Below are 24,670 nucleotides of genomic sequence, written 5' to 3'. Positions count from 1 at the left end.
TCATGTTGTGCCAGGGACAGTTTAAATTGGAGATTAGAAAAAATTTCTTCCCTGAAAGGGTGGTCAGGCAGTAGAACACACTCCCCAGAGTAGTAATGGAGTCACCATCCCTGGAAGGATTTAAAAAGCATGTCGATGTGACACTTGGAGACATGGTTTAGGGGTGGACTTGGCAGTGCTGAGTTAACAATTGGAGTCTCTGATTTTAGAGGTCTTTTCCAACCTAAGTGGCTATATGGTCCATATTTCTTTTCCCCCTTGACTTATGGACAGAGAATAGTTTAGATTGGAAAATACGTTTAAGACCATCGAATCAAACTACTGATCCAGCCCTGCCAAGTCCACCACTAAACAATGCCGCACCTTGGGGCAGGCACCTGCCAGCCTCAGTATTTGGGATTTCCTACAGTTCCTGGTGCAGCTCATTTGCCCAAAACCCATTTGTTTTGTTAGCAACAACCTGCACCCACTGCTCAGCTACTTCATCTAATTTTGCATGCATTTATTTTAAACTTTAACCCAGCAGCTCCTGGAAACTTTTCCCTGCAACTTTGGGAAAAAATGGGCCAAGGGAATTTTGGGAGAAAAAACCCACCAACCCCCCCCCCCCCCCCCCCCCCCCCACAAAACCCCTCAATTTTTGTTTATACCAGTTAAACTTCTTTCAGGAGTGGAGCCCTGCTGCACTGGAATGGGATCCCACCAGCCTGAGCTCTGCACATGAAATACTAAGCACCAAGAATGCCCCTGTTTGGGTGGGGGATATCAGCCAGCCCAAGCCTGCCTATGTTGCTCCAAGTGACAACCATGAAGAGAGAAAAACATTCAAGTTAATGGAAACAAGTCTTTATTAAGTAACTTTTAATATCAGAAAAATAAAACTCTTATAATTCTCTTTACAACAAATATATAATATCAGTGCTTTGGCCATCATAAGTTAAAGGCCCTTTATCATAAAATATATAGTTTTTAAACTTTACCAAAATTGAATTTATAATCCCTATGACCTCCCTACATATACATAACAAAGAGTGTAGTAAAATTAGCAAATACTAAGCTAGATCAATAGTTTATCAGTTTATTCTTAGTTTGTGGTTTATAGAAGTGGTACACGCACCTAATGTCTGTTGATTCCTTGGCTTATTAGTTGCAGTGTAAAATGCAATAAAGCAAAATACACACTCAGTGAACATTTGTTTGCATCTACAAGACTGCAGCTAGAAATCAGATTTTAATACTGACATGTAACTATCCTACAATCAATTATAGTAAAAGTTATGCAGTACATAATATGCCTTCAAGGCAACTCCTAGTTGTAAACTTTTATAAAAAATGTAACTCTTTAAGTGGAAATAAAAATAAAATTTTCTGCATATTTACTAGTTTAATACACAATTTCTTTTTTTGTTACACTGAGAAAAAGATTGTCTTGGGAAAATAATGCTTTAAGAAAAAGAAAAAAACTACATCAGAACTCTACTTTTGTGTCTCTTTTTTTTGTTTTTGCTGTTTTAATATATATCAGCACAGATTTGGGAATGTACTGAGGATGAAAAAGCTAGAAGCATCCACATGTTGAAAAGGGAGAAGCTCATCCAAGAGACTGTTTTTTTTGGAAAGACAGTTTTGAAATGAAGTAAACTGATTACAGGGCCACTGTCACAGCTGCTGTCATGAATAATACAAGGGCATTTACACAACTCCCTCTTTTTCATTTTTCATACTAAAATATATATTTTTATGTGTAAGACATGAATTGAACCTAAAAATGCTTCACAATTTGAACTATATACTCTCTAAAAAGGTAAAGAACCACTTGATCAGACTAATGAACAGAATGTCAGCATCATCACTAAGTCAAAGTATGTGTATCACAAAGCCCTTACTATAACTGGATGAAGCCAGCCAGACTTTTTCCACATTACACTAACAAAAGCAGTGGGTAGGAATTCACAAATTGAGACATTCCTGATCCTCTGGACATACTGTCCTTATCAAGGACAAAATGGAGGTGCATCTGGCAGCTTCTCTCTTCCCACCTCACTGTCATTTATTATCTGAACCTGTCAATAACACAATCCATTTCAATAAATCAAGCTATGCTTTAAAAGATATTTGCAATGTTGAAGAATTAGGCATTACTTGTCACAAAGCAAAAAATATTTCTTCAAAACTAGTAGAAGAAAGCACTGGATGTGTTGTTTGATATATTGATACCACACATCCTCCATAGCAGACAAGTACTTTTGCATTTAGGCAACAAGGTTCATTGCTGCCAGCTTACAGAAGCCAAACAATTAACAGAGATCCTTTAAAAAAGCCTGGAAAATTTGAGGGGTTTTTTCAGTTGTGTAATTTATAAAAACTTGCCCTCACTGCGACATAACATTACACCAGATGTACCTCTGCTAAACATGCCGTCTGCTTACCCTGAAACCAGACAGAGACCACTTAAGTTTAGTGTTACCATAGCAGCCTTTTGAGAAAGTAAAAATTTATTAATAACTTCAGCCTAACCCCAAGGAAGTCCAACAGTAAGAATTCATTAGAAAGTTTACTAGAGGGTACCATTACATCCATGCCTTTAAGAGTCTTTAAAAGTCCACATATCATAATATCTCTATAATATCTCTATTTAAGAGTGAATTTGAATTGTCTGAGTAACAGCTGTCTGGCAAACAGGACACAATGGGACTTCTTTTTCACAGATTTTGTTGGCACACTCCAGGCAGAAGAGATTGTGACCACAGGGGACCAGGGCCGCAACAACTTGGTTCTCAAAGCACATCATGCAGTCGTGCTTCTGTCTCAACTCAGGGGGTGAGCTGGACGTGGAGCCACCATTGGAAGATGAATAGCTGTTGGTGCCATTGGAGAATGCAGGGATGTAGATGGGAAGGCCTACTTGGTGGCCAGTACTAGATGGGTCACTACTCACTCTGCCAGACAGTGGGTGATCCAGACTTTCTGGAAATGTGGGTGACAGGCAAGGAGTAGATGGCTGTCTCCCTCGGCATTGAGGCTTGGCATTACTAGCAGGGTCACTAGCAAAGCCAGGGAGAGTGTTTACAGGTTCAAAAGGCATCCAAATGGTTTGGGAAGGCATTGATAAGGAGTCATACACAGGAGAGTCAACCGCAAGGTCTTCCGTGCCCACTGAAGGCAATGTTTCTCCAAACCAGAAGTTGCCTGTGCTGAATGGACTTGTTGGGCTGAAGTCAGCCAATCTATTGCTTCCAAAACAGGAATCTGTGGAACTACTTCCCAAGGAGCTGGAGCTGTCATTCCTATAATTTGAAATCATTCTGGTGCAGCTAAGAGGGACAGGATTAGAAGCAAACCATGCAGACTTGAGAGTGCCTCCTTCAAAGATCACATCTGTACCATTGTAGTGGAAATCATTCTCGTTATTCAGCTTGATGTAGTTCCCAGTACGCATGGCTATATGCATTTCTATCTCCTCACGTGCACAGTTTACATTTTCAGGCATTCCTGTGACTTCAAAGACTGGCTCCTTGTCCCTGCTGGGGGTGACTATGTAGGTATGGGTCTGCTGCTGAATTCTTTTGATTGTAGCTCCTTTTGGTCCAACCACCAGCCCAACTACACGGTAAGGCACCCTGACTTGGACTGTCATCTGACCTGGCAGGTTAGTGGCACATGGCAGGCCTCCCAGGGCAAGACCGCTCTTGTTGCGTGATGCTCTGATCATGGAGAAGTGTTCAGCAGCTGAGAGAATTTCCCTTTTAGCCATGGCTACATCCTCCTTTCGCCCAGTGACAACAAAGATGGGTTCTTCTCCACGAACAGGGGTCTTAATGTAAGTATTTGTCTTGGCCCTTAATGCTTTTATTTTACAACCTGTTTAAAGGAAACATATACAAGTTTAGCAAGACATCCAAGTTTAGAAAGCCACAAGAAAACCATCTATTTTAAGCTGTTTGAATGTTTCAAGAAAACATAGGGTGAAACCTGAAGCAGCTGTTTGCATCTCTGCAATCCACATCAGCAAAAGAAGTAACAACTTATACCTATTATTTCCGAACAGGCCTCTGATACTTATAGCCACAAATTATTTTAGCAATGTTTCTTGGGCTGGTTTAGCCCAGCAACTCCTCAATTGCTTAGATGGTAAATAAACATAAATTACTTTTTCCTGTTAGCCACCTTTGTGATTATCCCATACATACTCATAGGTCTAAATTTTTTTCCCACTGATTGGGTATTCTTAATTTATTTCTAAGATCCTGCAAAAGGAATAAAGGTTAACACACAAGTTTGCTGATATATTAGCCTTCCACCAACAAGCATGACCTAAAAGCAAATTAAACATTTACAAGTGAGAGAAGTGTCTGTACTGCAACCTGTGTAGGGTATAGATAAAATTGATTAACTGAGAACTCTTTTTTTGCTTCCTTTTATCGGTGTTATTTAAAACTTTACTCTTCCCTGGGGGATGAAGGAGCCACTCCTTGAACTGTCAAGTAGGAGTTCAAGCAGTTTGTTGCATGCAAATAAAGCTTACTATGTAATAGTATGTGCCTACATGGAATTTCTCTCATTCATTAACTGAGTAAATAGTCTGAAATAAGAGCAAAAAGTTAATTAAATATTTGTCTTTGATTTTTGGGGACTGAATTATAAAGTTTGCTATGACACAGTGACAACAGGCTCTTTCCCAAGATGCTCAAGGCATGGTACCTACAGAGCCCCTTTTACCCATGACAGGACCAGAAAAGCAGGTATTGCAAAATGAAGAGACACAAGCAAGTCCATGACATGCAAGACAGTCTACTGGTTCAGTCTTAATTGCATTTATCCTATTTTAAAACAAATTCAAAAGCATGTCACAGTAAATGTTATTCTATAGTGAACCTCATCTTGAAAAAATTATAAGGAGCATTTTCAGATCAAGTGTTTTAAGCATCATTTCACTTGCAGTAATTTATTCAACTTTTCCTTATTTACTTTAAGCATCTCATAACTGTTTAGGTACTCAAAATTGTCTCTCAAAATAGTGCTTTGTTAGTCCTTTGCACCCAAGGTAGCACAAGCAATAAATTGTACAGTTAGAAAGCCACACAAAGATGCACTTCATTCAGTACTATTTACTAATAAAAAGAAAGTAGCAAACATACAGATGCTGGTTGGAATAGAGGGGAGGAAAAGCTGCTTCTTGAAGGGCCCCTGCATGTAGCAAGGACAAAGGCTGAACACAACAGCCCTTTGTTTTCGTGACACAGCTGGAAAGAAAGTTCATTAATCTTCAACAGCTAGCGAGGGCTCTGAGAGGCCCTACCTCCCCCAGAAAGCACACAGAGGAGCACAGGCAGGCTCCCGCAAGAGAGGGTGTGAGGCACAGACAGATCTGTGCAAAGGAAGGGATGCAGACCAGAGAGCCAAACATGTCGATCAGCAAGAGCAGCGTCAACAGGAGAGAACAAACCCATAAGCCTCAACCTCCCACTACAGCCCACTGAGAAGACACTAGTGTTCTACTAGATAAAAAAAAGGGAAAACAGACATGGGATGCCATACAGAGGTGGCAAAGCACACATCCTTTGAAGCCATGCCATTTCCTACATGTACCAGAGAGCAGTACCTCACTTTGGCAATTTACCTTTACTCCTTCCATTTCTTTGTTTGCATTTCTCCCTGTAGTAAATCTGCTTGCCTACTACATTCTCATTCCTTCCCAGTTACTCAGAAAATACAGTGGGCTCAAACATTAAACCCAAAGAATCTGTAAAATGGTGCCACTGAAGTTTTCACACTCTACTGGAACACCTAAACCCAGTCTCCTGATGTGTATCAATTATTCTCCAATATACACAGATTACTTTCATTTATTCCATTCCACCCAGGTATATATGTTTATTTCCTGAAAAATTACAGAGGCAACATTTAAAGAATACTAGAGACATTTAGACATACATATCTAAATAGCACTATAATTCTATATTATATATCACAGTTCAGAGCCCACTTAATTCCTGATTCCAAACAGCCTTACCAAGTCTTACAGCTTACATTTTAGATAAGATTTTCCTGATATTTTAGAAATTCAAATTAAGTTAGAATTATGCACCTTCAACTCCATTCCCTGCAAATTCCTAGAGATTGCTTTGCCAGTGTCACATTTCCAACCACTCCAGTATAAAGAAAAGCCTTCTTGCCTTTCTTCCTCAGGCTGCAGAACAGCACAGACCAAGATGGGTAGAGCTTTGCTTTTAAGGTATGAGTCACATACCTAGAAAGCAGAGGCCAAACATTGCCTCAAATCCCTGTAGCAACAGAACAAGGCTTTTAAACATCAGAAAGTTGGCTTCAGTGGAAAGCTCACTCCCCAAATCATCAAGTGTCACCCTGAAAACTCAGCTTCTGAGCTTGCTGACATAGTTCTCTAAAGACTTTCCCAGGACAGTAACTGTAAACATAGATATGTGTACATACTTTCTGATACACATCATTTGATGAACATCTCTCATGGCCAGTGTGGTTGGGAAAGTGTTATCCTGACCATCCAATCCCTGGCCGTGGTCAGAAACCTATAAATTCTGGGAGAAGAAATAAAGTGCTCTCTTCCTTTCACCACACCTTGAGCTGTGTCCGTGTGACCTATTCGTCTCCAGCAGCAACAATCAAGGTCAACTCTCAATCTTTACCTGAAAAGTTAGAAAGAACTGAAGAAAGTCACCAAATACAAAACCCAGTATTTCTGAACGAGTTAGTTGATACCCACTGGATTTTGTCTACAAGGAGTGCTGGAAGCCCCCAAGACACTCATGTCAAAATACAAGGTCAGTAGCCCATTATACCACTCCAGCTGAATGACCTTTCTATTTGCTTTTATTCAGTTGCTCTGGTTTCCCACCCTCCTCCATTAGTCACTACTGAGGCCATGATGCAAAACACAGCTGATCCCATCCCCTCTCCAACAATTCTGCAGCCACAATGACAAGTTCTGCCAGCTATGAAATCACATGGCTAAAGGATAAATCAAGAAGTTTCTGCATCTAAGCTCAGGAGACTGGGAAAGACAAAAGGGAAGAAAAAATGTATCACCCATACTTTTGCAATAAATAAGATTTTTGTATCCAAGATTTTGAAGTACAAAGAAAAAAAGCCTGAAAAGGGGACTTCTAGACCAGAAATTTAATTTAATCAAACATTTTCAAGTGATTTTAGTTTGGTGTGATAACAGAAATCTATTCAATACCAGTTACCATCCTTGGTTCAGCAGTATAAGCATTCCTAAGCAGCACATTCAGCCATAAGTACATAGACACTTAAAACAAAACCTTTCGGTTTTCTTTCATTTAGGCAAAGATTTAGTGCTTGCCTGCCCAGGGACCTGACAAGGAGCCAAGCCTGAGCCAAGTTCTGTAGGCAATGCTCACCCTGTGCTGGATGATTTGTATCATTCTTTTCAAGCCTTCCCCCCAATTTTTTTCCACTTAAGAAGATTATTTGACTGTACATTTTAACCACACAATGAACATTATACTCCTCAAGAAACTTAAGGGTAACTCTAAAGGAATAGTTTACCTCATACACTGCCAATTTGAAATGATAAAATACTTCCTAATTAAAAAGAGATTATAGGAAGACAGATTATTTTTCCCCTTGAAATGAGAGTTAAGTTTAGCAGCCATAGCACCTGCAGTCCTCATCCATCACACAGCAACAACCAGCTCAGCCCTACTCCCCCTTTCAACTTTCATCATCAATAAGAGGATGAGATACATCAAAACCAGTCTCAGGCCATTCGATCCATGAGGGAAACTCCCCAATGGAGCCAGCAGAGCCAAGTGACCGCAGTAGGAGCCTTGTGCAAGCCTGCTTCACAGCACACCAGCTGAGCTGCTGCCACGAGCCAAGAACCACCCCAAAAAAGCATTCTAGACTCCTGTTCTGCACAGCCATGGAGAAATATAACCTTTCCCCCATTTCTTTCTTCTGCTGAATTCACTTCCATGTCACACAGTGGGAATGGGACAAGGATCAATTTATAGATGAGGTTCCCTTTGTTGTGTGGTATCCCCTCTATCACCATGGGACAGAAGTTCTTAATCCTTCCAGTTATCAACAGTAGCAAAATGCAACCTGTCACAGCAGGGACACACACCTTATACCCACATTCCTCTTGCCAAGTGCTGCAAAACTGGGGTGCAGGCACACACAGGAACTTAAAACCTTCTTACCATCATGTCTATTTAATTTTGCTTCCCCAATTACGAAGAGCTTTAGGAGAAAAAAAAAGCTGAAATAAATTTATCCAAATAAAAGCCTGAAAGTCATGGTGGGTAAAAATTCAGTGAGCAGCTGCTGTGAACCACAATCAAATGACAACACCAGTTTGTTTTTCTTCCCTGCTCCTGACAAGTCTAGCTAAGGAGATCAAAACTGAGAATTTCCTGCAGCTCTTCAAACATACAAATCCTGTGTGAAGCCACCAGTACTGCCTAGGCTGGAAGAGCAGCAAGCAGGGTGAAGTTGTATTAGAACCAACTCATCTCTTAAGCAGGAGGGAGGGCTGACGAGCAGCCCTGACCAAGTCTGGCATCCTTCAACTTGTCCCCAGAGCAACCACAGATCTAACAGCTCATCAGCACTAAAGAGAAAGCCATAGTTCACAGGAATATATTTTTCAGTAGCTTTGCAGTTATCTGATGAAAGAGAATATTGTAGTACAGCCTCCATTCTGAATACCATCTTTAGCGCTCTGACCACCATAATAAGCTGACACCAAGTAACAAAGCAGCAACAGAATAATTACTGACATCAACCCCAAACAATGAGCTGCTAGAAGAGCCATAGCTAATTACTTGCCTAGAAAGCAAGGGCAAGGTCTGGGAAGTCCCTCCAGACCAGCAGGGGATGGCATAGCATTACCAAGTGTGCCGAAGGGAACATGCAGGGATTTGTTTTCTATGAGCCTACAACAGCTGTATATGGACACAGCTTTAAAGGGAGAGCCTGTTAAGATGGCACAGCCCTTATTTCATTGCCAGGTTGCCATAAATTTTTAACCAAAAAGCAAGAACCCCTGTGACTATGTGCAAATCCTTTGTTACCTGACTGAAACACTGGATAGTAGTACAAGGCCAACAGCTGCTGGTCTGCAGAGCATAACACTGCACACCTGATTAACAAAGAAAGAAAAATTAACCTACTTCATTAAGAATGACTGCTTGACATATATTTCAGAACTGTTCATTCCCAAGCTGCATCCTTTTGTTTAAACAGAACACTTCCTCTCAGTTGTGAAATGACTAAAAGTATTTCTACAGTTTGTGATTATACAGTACAAAAAAGATAAATGCCCCATTTATTAAGCAGAGATGAAGTTGCACTGGGAGAGAAAATGAAAACCTATTCTAAATTGTTTAATGGCTAAACCTCCTTAAACAGGCTGGCTACACAAGAAAATTAAAACCAGAATATTTGTGGCATTTCACTGGGTTATTAAAGCCCTTTTAAATACTACCTGTTGTCTAGTCAGTTGATAGACTGACTAGTTACTATCACCTTTCAACTAAGATCAATTCATTTCATCTCACACCTTATTTTAATTAATGGAGTAGAAAATTTAAACTCTTGACAATTTTATTTTTTTTTTAACTGGCTGTTGAATATAATTAGTTGATTTAAGGTAGATGAAGATAGTAATTTCTCTATACTTGCAAAAGATGCTGGTATACATTGTACTAAGTTTGTGTGGCCAGGTTTTGGTAGTCAGGGGCCTGCAGGGGTGGCTTCTGTAAAAAGTTGCTAGAAACTTCCCCAATGCCAGCCAGCCAGCTCCAAGATGAACCCACATGGGACCAGGTGGATGCTCAAAAAAAGGCTGTGACCCTGTAGGAAGCCCGTACTGGAACAGGATCCTGGCAGGGACCTGTGGAGAGAGGAGCTCACACTAGAGCAGGTTTCCTGGTAGGACTTGTGACCCTGTGGGAGACCAACATTGGAGCAGGTTGTGCCTGAAGGACTGCACACCATGAAAAGGGGGCCACATTGGAACAGTTCATTGAGAACTGTTGCTTGTGGGATGGACTTAAATTAGAGAAGTTAATGAAGGACTGTCTCCCATGGAAGAAACCCCATGCTGGAACAGGGGAAGTGAAGCAATAAAATCACGAACAAAGGACTCTAACTATTTAAAGTTAGGGAGGATATGTTTATTACGGCCGGGGGACACACCAGAGACATCTCCCAAAGATGTGTGCGCTCCCCACTGCCCCTTATTCTCTATTTATTCTCCAAAGTATCACATATGCATAGGATTACACAATATGCCTATACATATTCATTGCCTTACTCCACCTGCTCTCATCTTGTATGGTAATGAGCTCCATGCCCCTCTGGGCATGCTCAGTTATTCTTTTAAAATGGGTCTGGGGTCTTTTTAATGAAATCTTTTTTCCTCAGGCTTGAACTTTTCGACTGTGTCCTGTTGGCAGCTGTAGTGGTTTAGATTTGCTAATTTCATTTTCCCGGCCAACGCACCAAATAAATGTCGTGGTTTTAAAGCAGTAATTAAAAAATTACTTACTTCTTGCTGTGAGATATGGATTAGAACAAGAGCAAAACAGGCTTAAAACTTAAAAGAAAATAAAGTTTATTAACAAAACTACAAGAAGAAGAACACCAGAATAAACCTCCAGAAAACCCTTTTATCCCCCGCTACTCAGCTATTCCCTTGTTCACATGACAACATAGAGACAAAAAAATTTTGGAACTTTGGTGTTTAAAACAGTCCTAATTCCTGCTAGAGTCTTTTCATCAGCCTTTGTAGAGAAACAGAAGTCTTCTTCTGCTAATCTATGGAGTTTCTCACGAGAAAACTATTTCTGTTATAATTTTCTATTTCTCTGATGCCAGCTGCCCAGAAATCTGTCATCAGATTTTCTCCTCCCATTTCACATCACTCTTAGGTGTGTATGGGCCATGAGTCTAGGGATGTCATTTTAAAGATGAGTTATTCAAAGGCAAAAGTCCTCTTCATCTGTCTCTGTGAGCTTCGCTGGAAAAACAGTTTTCTCATTGCCCTCAAGGCCTCAAATCTTTATTTCACTCTGTTCCAGCACCTCACTGTATCACAAATACTCTCTCTCTTTTGCTCAAAATCCATGCTTTGAACACTCCATTCCTCCCAATATACTCTGTCATGAATTAAAGGAGTTTTTTCAGAACACTATTGTCCACCTCAATAGCTTTAACAGAAAAATATTTCAGCTTATAAAGCATCTCCTTATTCTCTCTTCCCCATTAAAACTTAACTCTTTTCTTCACTGTCTTTGATGGTTTTATGATGTCTTATTCATGTTGATTGTCTTTCTCTCTGTCTCTCTGGGAAAAAGGAGTAATCTGTACGTTTTATCCAGGTAGTAAAAGAAATAAAGTCTTGGAAAAGCTGCAAGTGTTCATGGTGTCAGGTTTCAGTCCAGCAGCAGAAACTACAAACTAAGCCAAGCTGGCCGGCTCCGTTTCTCTTCCCCCCCCCATCCTCTGCGGCCTTGTCCGACCTGGGGGGGGGGAGAAGGCCAAGACAGAGCCTTGTTACCTTGTCAGAGGCCAAAAACACAAAGAGAACAAGAGAGCTCTGGCTTTACATGTTAAGGATGTGTTCACAAGTTTATCTCACTTTTCAATGGTCAAAACTGCTGTCAATTCTTAGAAATGACTGATAATTGGTCAGGAGAAAAGACTCCCATCAGCCACCAGCAGCTTCAACTTCCTTAGCTCCCAAAGCTATCTTAAAGGTAAAGTCACCCCATGACAGCAGCTCTCCTGGTTCTCTCGGACACAGTTCTGATCCCTTGCTTGCAGGTGTAGACATGGTCCCTTTCTCTTTCACAATAGTCCATCCTTCTTGTCTCCTACAAATACAACTTAAGACAAGTGGAATGATATATATATCCTTGGGCTATTAATTTCATTTTGGCAATTGTTGGCTACATTGTATTCCCTTTGCAAGCAGGACCTGCATAGGCCTGCTTTTAACCAAGCACACCCAGTCCTACACTGCCTCTATCCCAAATTCTCTTTCATCTTCTCCACTTCGAATTTTCTCATAAGCTGCTCCTATTTTAGTTAAAATCTTAATTCTCTAATTTTCTTAGCTCAGAAGGACTCTTCTACCTGAGCAGCAGCAGGAACAACGTGATTGTTGGAAATTATATCACTTTCCTAAATATTTTTTCTAATTAATGGCTTTAATTACCTTTTAAATTGTTTTAATTAATCATAAGCAGTATATTAATCATAAGAAGTTAAGCAGTGTAATTTTCCACTCTGGCCAGCGCATAGCTAACTTTCTTTTCACAAACTTATTGTTAAAGTGTGACAGCTATAGCTGGTCTATAAGCTGCACAGATAATTTGGCTTAACAGAGACCAGCTCAACCAGCCTAGCTCATTACAGAGGACCTCAGCCAATCCCTTTGAAGCACAGATGCACCCATATCATTGGCCAGTGAGCTGAGCAGATTTGAGACCCTCGATCAATCATGTCTGTAAGTGCAGGAAATTTGAAAGCCCTTTGAAAGGAGCTGCCCTACAATAAATGCAGGCTGTTGCTGTATGAACCCAGTATATGCTTGTTGCTTCTCCTGCCTCCAACATCAATGTACCAATTGGTTTACCCCCATGTGATAGCAACAAGCTGCCATGGTATTGTGGGGAGACAGGGGGAAGTGGAATTTGAAGCCGGCAGCCAGTTGGGCTGTGGAAAGCTGTGGGCACAGTTACAGGCAGCAAAGAAAGCCACAGGCACAGAGTTGTGGGTGGCAGAAGCAGCTGCGGGCAGCAGAGAGCTGCGGGCAGTAGAGAAAGCCACAGGCACAGAGTTGCAGGCGGCAGAAGAAACTGTGGGCACAGAGTTGCGGGCAGCAGAGAAAGCCATGGGCAAAGAGCTGCATGTGGCAGAAAACTGTGGGTAGCAAAGGGTGCTGCAGTCGGTGAAGAGAGCTGTGTGTGGCAGAGTACTGAGGACAGCAAAGAGTGCGGCAAGGAGCGGCGGGGCAAGCCATGTGGGTCCAGATCCCCCTTTTTGTGAATTGGAGATGCTGCTGGGAACATGGGAGCATGGGCTCCCCGCTAGGTATGTACTTCTCTTTTTTATATTATAAAACCGTGGAGGCTTCTGGAGTGGGCTCTAAAAACCAGTATGGACATTATAAAGTCATGGAGACTTGTTTTGGACTGGCTGGGGCAGTTAGAAGCTGAGAAAAATGCAACAGCAGCTGCTAAGACACCAGTGCTGGTCATCCAAGAGGGCGGAGAGCACATGGCACCAGAGCCACTCATTCAAGATGGCAGAGCACAGGAAGCAGCCTGCAGGGGGAGAGATGCCGCGCCAGCCAAGTGCAGGCAGCAGCCCAAGTCGCCGTTGTTGTGGTGCCCAGGACTCCAGTTCGCCCACCAAATCCCAGAAACATCACAGCGCAAAAAAGCAGAAGAGAAGCTGGTAGCCCCGCTGCTGAAGCCGTCCCGGCACCACGTTTGCCTGCATCATGCATGGAACTGCCGGCGCCTGGGGCCACAGGCTGCTGCACACCGCTACATCCGCAGTTGGGACTCAAGAAACCTAGGAAAAAGCGAAGCAGCCAGCGCTGCAGTCAGCACCCAAGAGACTGGGAGACCCAGCCGGCGTGAGCAGCGCCCAGGACTGTGGGACATCACATCATGTTGGCTGAGAGTAGCCCTGGATTCCAGCACAGCAAAGTGAAACCGCCCAGCAGCACCAACAAACTGCATTGCCTGGCAACCACAGCAGCAAGAATATCGACCCTTTCTATGTCTCCAGCCAACAACTGTAAGTTTACCGGGGCTGTGGGAGTAGAACTAAAAGATAGCTCCTGATCCCCCTGTGAAAAATGAGGTTCACTTCCTGGTATAATTTAAAAGCTTAATAAAAGACAATAGGAGACAAAAATAAAACAAAGTTTAACGGGCTTGACATTCTTCCAAGAGCACACTTGCTTTTTTGGAAATACTCTTTATATACTGTTTCTATAGCATCAGCCTATTGCATATTCATGAACAATTATGCATATTTAAACTTTTCCCCAAACTAGTTTACATGTTCCAAGAACTGTTTATCATGACTCCTCCTCAGGTCCACCTTTTTAGAGCATGCGCATTTTTTGGCTGTGGTTTTAGTCCGTTCTTATTATCACCTCCAGCTTGGGTTTTGGTCCATACTTTCTACAGATGGTAGGTGCTGATAGTTGGCATATCAGTAGCACAGGTCTTCATCATACGTTCATTGGATGCTATCCCAACCAAGCAGGCAGTTCAATTACCACAAGCATAACTATATTAGCTATTTCACTACTATGCCTGTTTAGTTAATAGAAACAAAAACTATAGCAAAGCTTCTTTAACATCCATTTAAATATTTTGCAAAAAGCCAATATTACAATATGTATTTATAACAATTCCGTCCCTCTTCTGTTTTATAAATCATTTGGCTTGAGCAATAACTCTTGTTTTCTAACCTCTATTATTCACTCATTTTTTTCACAAATCAATTTTGCTTCTTCAAAGGGGTCTTCCATATTATTTTGCTTCTTTAATACCATGATCTTTTGTGCCATTCCAGATGCAGCCAATTTTGGGTCCATAGGCATTGTTACTACTTGCATGCCTTGGGCTACACTGGTGATTAGCCGAATTAGGGGATCCAACAAGAAAGAAATATCAAACCAGCTGTAGCACATAAATGGAAGAAGCCTAGCTTCTTCCACCATTCTATTCTCAATACATTATCCCACCAGCTAGTTTTTAGCATTGGTTCCCATTTTTGGACTGGTACATGGGCTATTTTTCTGATATCCTTGGCTATATCCAGGACGGCATCCCCGTTGTCATCTATTTTTAAACAACATTCTGATGTATTGAATTTTCTACAAACACCCCCTTCTTCAGACAATAGTCTAAAGCCAATATATTCTGATACTCTGCAGGCCTTGTTTGGCGTTGTTGACTGACTATTAATTCCATGGCCCCAGCTGTTTCATTGGTTATCATTTCTACAACTGCTTACAGTCTTATAATGCTATTTAGCATATAAATTGGGGTTTGATACCTCCAACTCCCATCTTGTGCCCAGGTGGCTGGTCCATATGTTTCCAATATGCATTCAGGGGGCCATTCCTCATCTCCCCATTTTTGAAACCCTCCAATCCAATTAAATCCCTTTTATTTCTTTTTAAATCCTCATAAACTGGTACTCCTAATTGATCTCCATCTGGACATGGTAAAAGAAAAAATCCTGGTTGTATGATTCCCAGAGTACAACTCCCTTTCCACTGAGAAGGGAGTCTTGGATATGCTCTTTTTCCACATATCCAAAATAAGCCATCTGGTGCTTTCCAATAATCATTTTTCTGTTGATTTATATTCTCCCAGAATTTGGATATTTCTGGGATCCCAAAATAAGGATTCTTGCCTGTATCATTACATTGGAAGAGTCTAGTTTCGTTATACTTACAATTTTTTCTTTTGCTTTTACCTGAGTCCAATACAGAGTTGGTTCCTCTGGGATGCACCATGTAAAAGTTCCATTACTAACTTTATATCTCTTGCAGGGAGTATTTCCTACTTCACTAAGAAATTTTTTCCCAGTGCGCCAGAGACATTCTTCTCCTGAACTTAGAATTCACCCTTCCGGTCAGTTTTCCCCCCTTTTATCTGTCCGGTTCCACTTATGGAGTTCAACCAGGCCTAAGCTACTACCTTTCCATGGCCATTCCTCTGTCATCAAAGCCCCTCCACAGACCAAACAGTTGGTTAAGTTCCTTACTTATTCTTTCCCCCAATTCCATGAAGAGGTTTTCTCCCAAACTTGAAATATCTATTTCCTTTTTAAATTGCTGTTTAAGTTTCATATACAGGTCCTGATGTGATGTTGATACAGAATTAGATTGCTGTGCTGGCTTTGTCTTTTTGCTTACCAGTTGTTCTTTTACCAAATCTTGGACTCTTCCTTAAAGGCAAATATGAAACAAATCCATTTCTCCCCTTTTGGACATTCGTTTCCCAACCTGTTACCACTTCTTCCTAGGTTTTCCGCAATCCAGTGTTTTTCCCCGTTTTGCACACAAGTACCTAATTTGGATGGATTATAGAAGTGACTGTTGACATGGGTATGAGTAATAAAAAAGGAACCCTGATTTCTTTCCATGTAAAGCTTTCAGTAGCATTTGTGACAGCATCTTGCTGGTGTTCTGAAAGGGAAAACGCAAAAGATGAGTGACAGAAAAAGGAATAACAGAGGTCTGGTATGGCTTATGCCCCCAGCTCCCATGCCTAGGGGGTTGCTGCCCATAGCAGGTGTATAAGATCTTAGTGGCGAGTACACTGGCCAACCCAGTCTTGTCTTCTATTTCCTTGTCACTTCCTTTTTGCTAATTTCCAGGCAAATAGTTTTTGACACTTCTTAACCATAGTTTCCCACCGTTCCTCGGGTATCTCCCATTCAACAGGCACTAGTAATTCCCATCCACAAAGCAAAGTTATTATTTCAGTTGTTCTTAGTTCTATCTGGATAGGGGATAGATTTGGTGCTCGACAATTCATGCAATGAGAGCGTCAATTGTGTGAACTACAATACCAATTTTTTTCACAATTTAAACACATTTAACCCAGCTAGCATGTCTGGTATTTGGGTGAATCAGACAGAGTATATGGAATGGAACTGATTGTAATTCCTCCTCTTTTTTGTATAAGGCACATGCTAAGGCCAGAATATGAGAACTCTCTGACCAAACCAGTCCTGATCCTCCTGTTTGAAGTGGAAGCATTCCCCCCTGTTGCTGTAGGACATGCAATGATTCACAAAGATGGCTTCTGTATAACAGGGAAAAAACTGGTTTTATTCTTACAACTTCAGTATTTATAGATTCTCGGCAATGACCAGGGATTGGATAATTAGGTTACCACCTTTCCAATCACACTGGTCGTGCAAGACATCCATCAAAGGACATGTATCAGAAAGAATGTATACATATCTATGTTTACAGTCACTGTCCTGGGAAAGTTCTTAGAAACTATGTCAACAAGATCGAAAAACTGAGTTTTCAGGGTTACACCTCCCAAGGGGGGTATTGGAGGTGTCTCAGAGCTTGTCCAGGCGGCACTTGAAACCACTGATATAAGCTTGGCCTTATTTCCCAATTAGGTGTGATTCTTTGTACATTCCTTGGATCATTTGGATCATCCCAGTTCATTACCACCCAGTCCCCGCTTACGAGTCAATTTGGTGTCACCTGGTTTAGATGTTATAGTCCACTCCTCAGGTTCCTTCACAGGTCCTTTGATTCTGCTGGCATGGATCTACCCTCTTTCCCTGGTTCGGATTGCTGCCTCAATCGTCAGCAGTACATGAAAACGACCTTCCCATTGTGGAGTTAGATTGTTCTTTTCATGTTTTCACTAGTACCCATTCCCCTGGATGGATATTATGAATTTTAAATTCTAAAGGTGTGGTTTGAGGGACCATCCCTTTGAACCACAAATTTTCAAGTGTTCTGGAAATTGTGGTGACATATTTTCTAACACTCATTTCCCCTACTTCATAAGTAGCAGTTTGATGTTCAGTGGTAAGGAAGGGTAATCCAAACATCATCTCATAGGATGACGCTCCCAGGACTGACCTGGGTTGTGTTTGGACCCTCAATAGGGCCAAAGGTAAACATTTTACCCATGACATTTGGGTTTCAATCATTAATTTTGTTAAAGTTCTCTTTAAAGTCTGGTTCATCCTTTCTACCCGATCCAAACTCTCTGGGTGCCATGGGGTATGTAATTCCCATTTTATTCCCAGGGCATGAGTTATTTGCTGTAACACTCTTGATGTTAAATGTGTTCCTCTATCTGAGTCTATTCTATTGACCATTCCATACCTGGGAATAACTTGTTCCAAAAGGGTTTTACATACCACATTAGCTGTAGCTCTGACTGTGGGAACACCTTCTACCCACTGGGTTAAATGGTCTATTACTACTAATAGAAACTGCCACCTCTGCACTTGGGGAAGTTCAGTAAAGTCCACTTGGATACTTTGAAACAGTGGCAGAGCTAACCCATGGCCTCCTAAGGTTGTTTTTCCCATTACCTTTTTATTTATCTTTTAGCAAGTTATTCATTTCTCAGTTATTTGCTTTGCCAATCCAAAAATTCCAATGCACACATAATTCCTTAGGAAGTGATCACACAAAGCCCGAGTACCCCAATGAGTTTTTTGATGCATGTCATCTAATATTTTCCTAGTAAGTGGCTTATTAACTAACTGCCTTCCATCAGGAAGTTTCCATTTCCCAGACTGATCTTGTTCTCCCCCTATCTTAAGTAATTCCTTTTCTTCTGCTTCACTAAACTTTGGGACTTCCAATTCTTCCTTATCTGGGGTCAAAATGAGCATAACCCTTTTGGTCCCATTTTCTGCTGCATCTCTAGCCTCTTGATCTGCCAAGTTATTGCCTCTTATTTCTGGGGTCATTCCTCTCTGGTATCCTTTAACATGCACTACAGCTATTTCTTCAGGCAATCTTAATGCCTCTAAAACCTCTAAAATGAGTCCCTCATGTACCAGTCTCTTCCCTTTTGAGTTTAGTAACCCCCTTTCTTCACAATTTTTTCCAAAGGTGTATAGTACCCCAAAAGCATACTTTGAATCAGTATATATAGTTCCTTTCTTGTGTGCTAAATATTCCAGTGCTCTTTATAGAGCATATAATTCACAAGACTGAGCTGACCAATTTGAAGGTAATTTTCCTTTTTTAATGGTCTGCATATTTTTGCCATCAACCAAAGCATATCCTGACATCCTTTTTCCTTGCAAGCATCTGGATGAACCATCAACATATATGCTTTCCCCTTCCAGGAGGGCTTGTTCTGCTAGATCTTCCCAAACTTTAGTTTGGTATTGGATAATTTCTAAACAATTATGTGTTAAGTCGCTTTTTGGTTCTCCATATAGAAATTGAGCTGGATTCAAACTTTTGTTCACTTCTATTGTCAAGTCATCACTGTCTATCAAAATTGCTTCATATTTTAACATCCTGGAGTCTGTTAACCATTTTTCAGCTTTTTGATTTAGCACATTTCAGACCTCATGAGGTGTGCACACAATTAGTTTACTTCTAAAGGTGAGCTTACAGGTCTCTTCCAGCAAAATAGCAGTAGCTGCTATGGCTTGAATACATACTGGCCAGCCATGGCTCGCTGGATCCAAAAATTTAGATAAATAAGCTATTGGTCTCTTCACTCCTCCCCATTCCTGGACTAAAACCCCATGAGTTACTCCACCTTCCACAGTGACATAGAGATGGAAGGGCTTTTCTAATGAGGGTAAGCTCAAGGCTGGTACAGAGGCTAGTTGCAACTTCAGTTATTTTAATTTATCATCATCTTCCCTGGTCCACTTTATATTGTCTCCCTCTGTCAACTTTTTATATGAAAACTTTACCACCTGTATATATCCTTCAATCCGTAGTCTACAATATCCCAATAACCCAAGCAGCCTTCTAACTTCCTTCTTTGAAGAGGGAGGAGGAAGGGATAAGATCCCTGAAATTGTCTCAGGATTTAGCTTTCGGCTGCCCTTGCTTATTAAGCGGCCAAGATATTTTACTTGTGATTCTATAAACTGTAGTTTCCCTTTTGGTACTCTTAGTCCCTTTTCCCCAAGAAAATTCAAAAAGTTTTATAGTACCCTCCCTAACTTCAACTTCCCCTGATAATAAAAGACCATGCACATATTGGATAATTTGTATTCCAGGAGGAGTGGGGAATGTTTGTAGTATTTCTTGTAAAGCTTGTCCAAATATGTTTGGGGACTCCGTGAATCCTTGTGGCAATTCTGTCCATCTTAATTACTGCTTTCTCCCAGTGTTTGGATCTTCCCATTCAAAGGCGAAAATATTTTGGCTCTCCTCTACTAGTGGGCAAGCCCAAAAAGCATCTTTAAGATCCACCACACTGAACCACTGGTGCTGGGGTGGTATTTTACTTAAAAGAGTATAGGAATTGGGAAGCACAGGGTAACGGGTCCGAGTTCTCTTGTTAACTTCCCTTAAGTCTTGCACTAATCTATTATTGGAGTACAAAATGCTCACAGTGAGAGACTTCTCCAGGGTCAAGCTGTTCAGGTATAAGCAGTTTATTATATGGGTAAAAATAGGGAGAGACCCGTGTCTGCCACCAGCCTCAGCAAACACGTGGTCAGGGGAGGGGAGAGAATGGAGCGGGGAGAGCAAGAGAGGAGAGGTTAAAGAGGGGGAGGGAGGAATCAAGGGAGCATGAGAGAGAGCGGGGAGAACAAGGGAGGCTTAAGAGAGAGGGGAGGAAGAGAGAGGGGTAAGAGGGGGAAAAGCAAGAGAGAGAGAGGGAAAATCAAGAGTAAGAGCAAGAGCAAGAGAGTAAGAGCAAGAGAGCAAAGTTCCTGTTACAATACAATATATGTCTTTCTATAGTGAATATTCTAATTCCCAGTAACCAATCACTATGAGATTGTGATAGATTGGCATTTAAGAAAACAAAGAGAAACACCTAAGGAAGTTCAAACTGCTGGCGGCTGATGGGAGTTTTTCTCCTAGCCAACAGCTGGCCATTTCTAAGAACTGACAGCAGTTTTAACCATTGAAAAGTGAGATCAACCTGTGAACACCACCTTAAGACCTAAGCCTGGGAATTTCTTTGTCTCTTTGTTGCCTGGCTGTGAAAGGTAACTGAGCTTTAGCTGGCTTCCCGTCCCCTGCCCAGGCCATGTGGCCCGGGAAGGGGCTGGGCTGGGCCTGCCGTGGCTCCTGGGTGGGAGATGGGGCCTGCGGGGCTTACCCCGGGCTCTGGCCGGGCCAGGCTGGTTCCTTGCACGGCTGCAGTTTTTTTACTGTGACTGAATTCACCAGAGACTGCCGAGTAAGAAAGAAAAAGCTCTTGACCTGCGGCGGGCTGGGACAGTGACCACACTCTCCAGAGCAGCCATGAAGAATCTTCTTCAAGCTGCTGCTCCGGCAGAGATCACAGAACCATCTACAAAAGCCTGGGCAAGATTTTAACCTTTTCATTACCCAGATGAGACTTGCAGATTAATCCTTTTTTCCAGAGAAAGAAAAAGAGAGTAATCAACATGTAAAGAGACTTTATAAACTATTAGAGACAGTAAAGAAAAGAATTAAGCTTCAGAAGAGGTAGAGAATAAGGAGATGCTTTAATTAAGCTGAAATATTTTTCTGTTAAAGCTATGGAGATGGACAACAGTGTTCTGAAAAAACTCCTTTAATTCATGACAGAGTATATTGGGAGGAATGGAGTGTTCAAAGTGTGGATTTTGAGCAAAAGGTGGAGTAATTGTGATACAGTGAAGTGCTGGAACAGAGGGGGGAGAAGTAATAGTTGAAGATTTGAAGCCTTGAGAGGCAAAGAGAAAATTTCTGTTTCCAGAGAAGCTCACAGAGACAGATGAAGAAAACTTTTGCCTTTGAATAACTCATCCTTAAAAATTACATCCCTAGACTCATTGACCCATACACACCTCAGAGTGATGTGAAATGGGAGGAGAAAATCTGATGACAGATTTCTGGGCAGCTGGCATCAGAAAACCAGAAAATTATAACAGAAATAGTTCTCTCGTGAGAAACTCCATAGATTAGCAGAAGAAGACTTCTGTTTCTCTACAAAGGCTGATGAAAAGACTCTAGCAGGAATTGGGACTGTTTTAAACACCAAAGTTCCGAAGTTTTTTGTCTCTATGTTGTCATGTGAACAAGGGAATAGCTGAGTAGCGGGGGATAAAAGGGTTTTCTGGAAGTTTATTCTGGTGTTCTTATTCTTGTAGTTTTGTTAATAAACTTTCTTTATTCCTTTTAAGTTTTAAGCCTGTTTTGCTCTTGTTCTAATCCATATCTCACAGCAAGAAATAAGTAAGTTTTCTAGTAATTTTTTTAGTTACTGCTTTAAAACCACAACATTTATTTGGTGCATTGGCCGGGAAACAAAATTGACAAATCTAAACCACTACAGAGATACACCCACTAAAGAATTTACATATAGCCTATAAGAATTTCTACATTACCATACAGTGTTACATTTCAAACTCTAAAAGCTTTACAAATTCTTCCCTTGCTGCTTGACCTTTGGATTCTTTATCTGCAGAAGGACATTGTTTCATCAACCAGGATTCTCCTTTAGCTGGCTAGGCTATTGTTCTTTGGATAGCACTCAGTATCTCATGACTCAAAGCTAGCTCTCATTTCTATTTTGATTCTAGGCTTCATATTTTCAGAATCTTTTGCTAAACAATCATATTCATAAGGTTTCCTTGTTTCATCCTCCCCAACAATCTATCATTCCCATCAGACTTCTTTACTGGGAGAATAGGGGTATTATGAGGAGACTTACAAGGTTCTAATGCCTCATCCTTTATCAATTCTTCTATTACTGGTGTCCTGGGGTGACTTTATGATACTGGTATCTCCAGTCGCCTGGCTTATGTTATATATTAAGTTCGGCACCTTTAAGACTGGCTCTGAGAGTGAAGGGGGAGGGAAGAAGCAGCACACAGTTTGTGTTGAAAGAAAACATCACTCCCCCACATCCCGCTCCTGGACTGTGGTGTCTGCAGCACGGATAGACAGCGGGACAGAGCTTCTCTTTGGCTTTTAGTTAATTTTAGCTAGCTGAGGCAGAAGAGTTCCCTGGACCTTTTTTTCCCCTTTTTCTTGGAACTGTGCAAACCTGCTCTGGACTGAAAAAACACCCAGACAAACCCTGGGAGCTCATGCCTGTGCCCCACCAGGGCCTGGGCCTCGGCACTATCTGGCACCAGAGGGACTGATAAGAACCTGAGCGAGCCGAGCTACACCACATGAAAAGGACTTTTCTTCCTGGATTTGCCATCCCATCGAACAGTGAGAGGTTTTATTGTTTAATATTATTCAATTTCTGTTAAATAAACAGCTTTGTCCACTTCTCTTCAAGGAATTTTTTTTTCCCGGACCAGTTGGGGGGAGGGGTCATTTGAATTTTGTTTTTCTGGGGGAACCCCATTTGGAGTTTTCTCCCAAATTTGCCCTAAACTAGGACAACCAGCTTTAATCCTTCTCTTCCCTCTAAAGATATAGGGTAGTGACATACACGTATAGGACATTCTTCTCTGAGTTGTGACCCTTATGGGGTCAATATTCAGTCCTCCCCTATTTCCTTCTGAGACATAAACTTTGAAGAATTCAAGATTTTAGAGAAGCTAAAGCCTTAATTAAAAACAAGCCTTGTTAAAGCTAATTAAAATAAATAGATGGGCCTTGCTAAAATTAAAGGTAGGTAGAGAGGCCTTGCTTAAATTAGAGGTTAATCATTGGCTAATAACTAATTGTCTGTCAACTATGCTTGTTCAGCTGGGCTTGTAATGAAAAACAAAGATTCTGGTAAGGAACTTCAAGAACATAAGACAATTGCAAATCAGAAACTCATTGAAGACATGAAACTAGGAGCCCAGCCAAGGGTCCATTTGTCACTTTGCATTGAAAAGGTAGAAAGGTCAGGACGAGGAAGAACCATATCCCTTCCTCCCTTTTGTGACCACTCCTCATAAAAAGACTACCAACCCATTTCAAGGAACAAACTACACATGCTTAATTGCTTTTTTCTTAATTAGCATAGGAAGCAGAGTGGGTGACAACTAGGTTATTAATATGTATTTGTATTCAATACTTCTGTAAATAAAAAGCCTGTATTCACCTACATTCGGGGCCGTGTGTATTAAGGGGTGACCCTGTACATTAGCCCAACGCTGCTAATAAACATATACTCTGTAACCCTAAAACGGTTAAAGAGTCTTTGTCTGTCTCAGTTGTATATTGATACTAGATCATATCAATATTTTGGTAAATCACTTCCCCAGCCCAAACTTCTTTGTTAATATTTTCCTCATTTCCTTGACCAAGTTTTAACACTTTGGCTGTCATTTTCCCTTCCTCTGGTATAACCCCTATTCCTAATTGTATCTGTAAATCTCTCCCCAATAATTTGCTACTTGCTCCAGGACCTAACAAGACATCTGCTATCCCTATTTTGGTTTCCCCTTCAATGACTACATTTTTAATGACAGGAACTTTAAACCCTTCTCCTTTTGCTCCTGTCCCTTTCACAGTATCGTTACTTACATCACATCCTCTTGGAATATTTACCACACAAGTTCTCTATACCCCTGTATCAACTATAAATTCTAATACGTCCCCTTGGGGACATACTTTTAAAGTTATCAAAGGCTCCAGATGGTATTTATCATCCAGAAAATAGAACCCATGACCTCCCTATTCTTCTTCTGGGTTTGCCTCTTAGAATATTTTCAGGTCCCTTTTTAGGTGAGAGCATTCCCTCTTATAGTGCTTCTCTTCCCTACAATAGAAATAGGTATCCTTAGTTTGCTCCTGGGATTTTGACTGTATTGGGGTTCTATTTCTTCCCTTTTCCCTGTCTCTAAAACCTGAATGTCTAAGAGTAGTACCTGGGGGCTTCAGATTCCTCTGGAAGTTACTCTCTCACATAGTGGCTATCATCATTTTTGCTTCCACTTTGGCTTTTTCTTCATCCATCCAGACATAAACCCTTTGAGCTTCCTTTAATAAATCATTTAGTGATTTATCATGCCAGTCCTCCAT

General features: G+C 41.2%; 1 protein-coding gene across 1 annotated transcript in view; it reads right to left on the bottom strand.

Moving 5' to 3' along the window:
* Window positions 1–689: 689 nt before the first annotated feature.
* LOC131592499 (RNA-binding E3 ubiquitin-protein ligase MEX3C-like) overlaps window positions 690–24,670 on the bottom strand; it is a 54,015-nt gene continuing 30,034 nt past the window's right edge. The window contains exon 2 of the mRNA XM_058864048.1: window positions 690–3,861. Coding sequence (XP_058720031.1) covers window positions 2,636–3,861 — 1,226 coding nt within the window. The 3' untranslated portion in view covers window positions 690–2,635. The remainder of the gene's footprint in view (window positions 3,862–24,670) is intronic.

Source organism: Poecile atricapillus, chromosome W, assembly GCF_030490865.1.
Source record: "Poecile atricapillus isolate bPoeAtr1 chromosome W, bPoeAtr1.hap1, whole genome shotgun sequence".
NCBI lineage: Eukaryota > Metazoa > Chordata > Aves > Passeriformes > Paridae > Poecile > Poecile atricapillus.
This window is presented reverse-complemented; position numbering and strand designations above follow the sequence as displayed.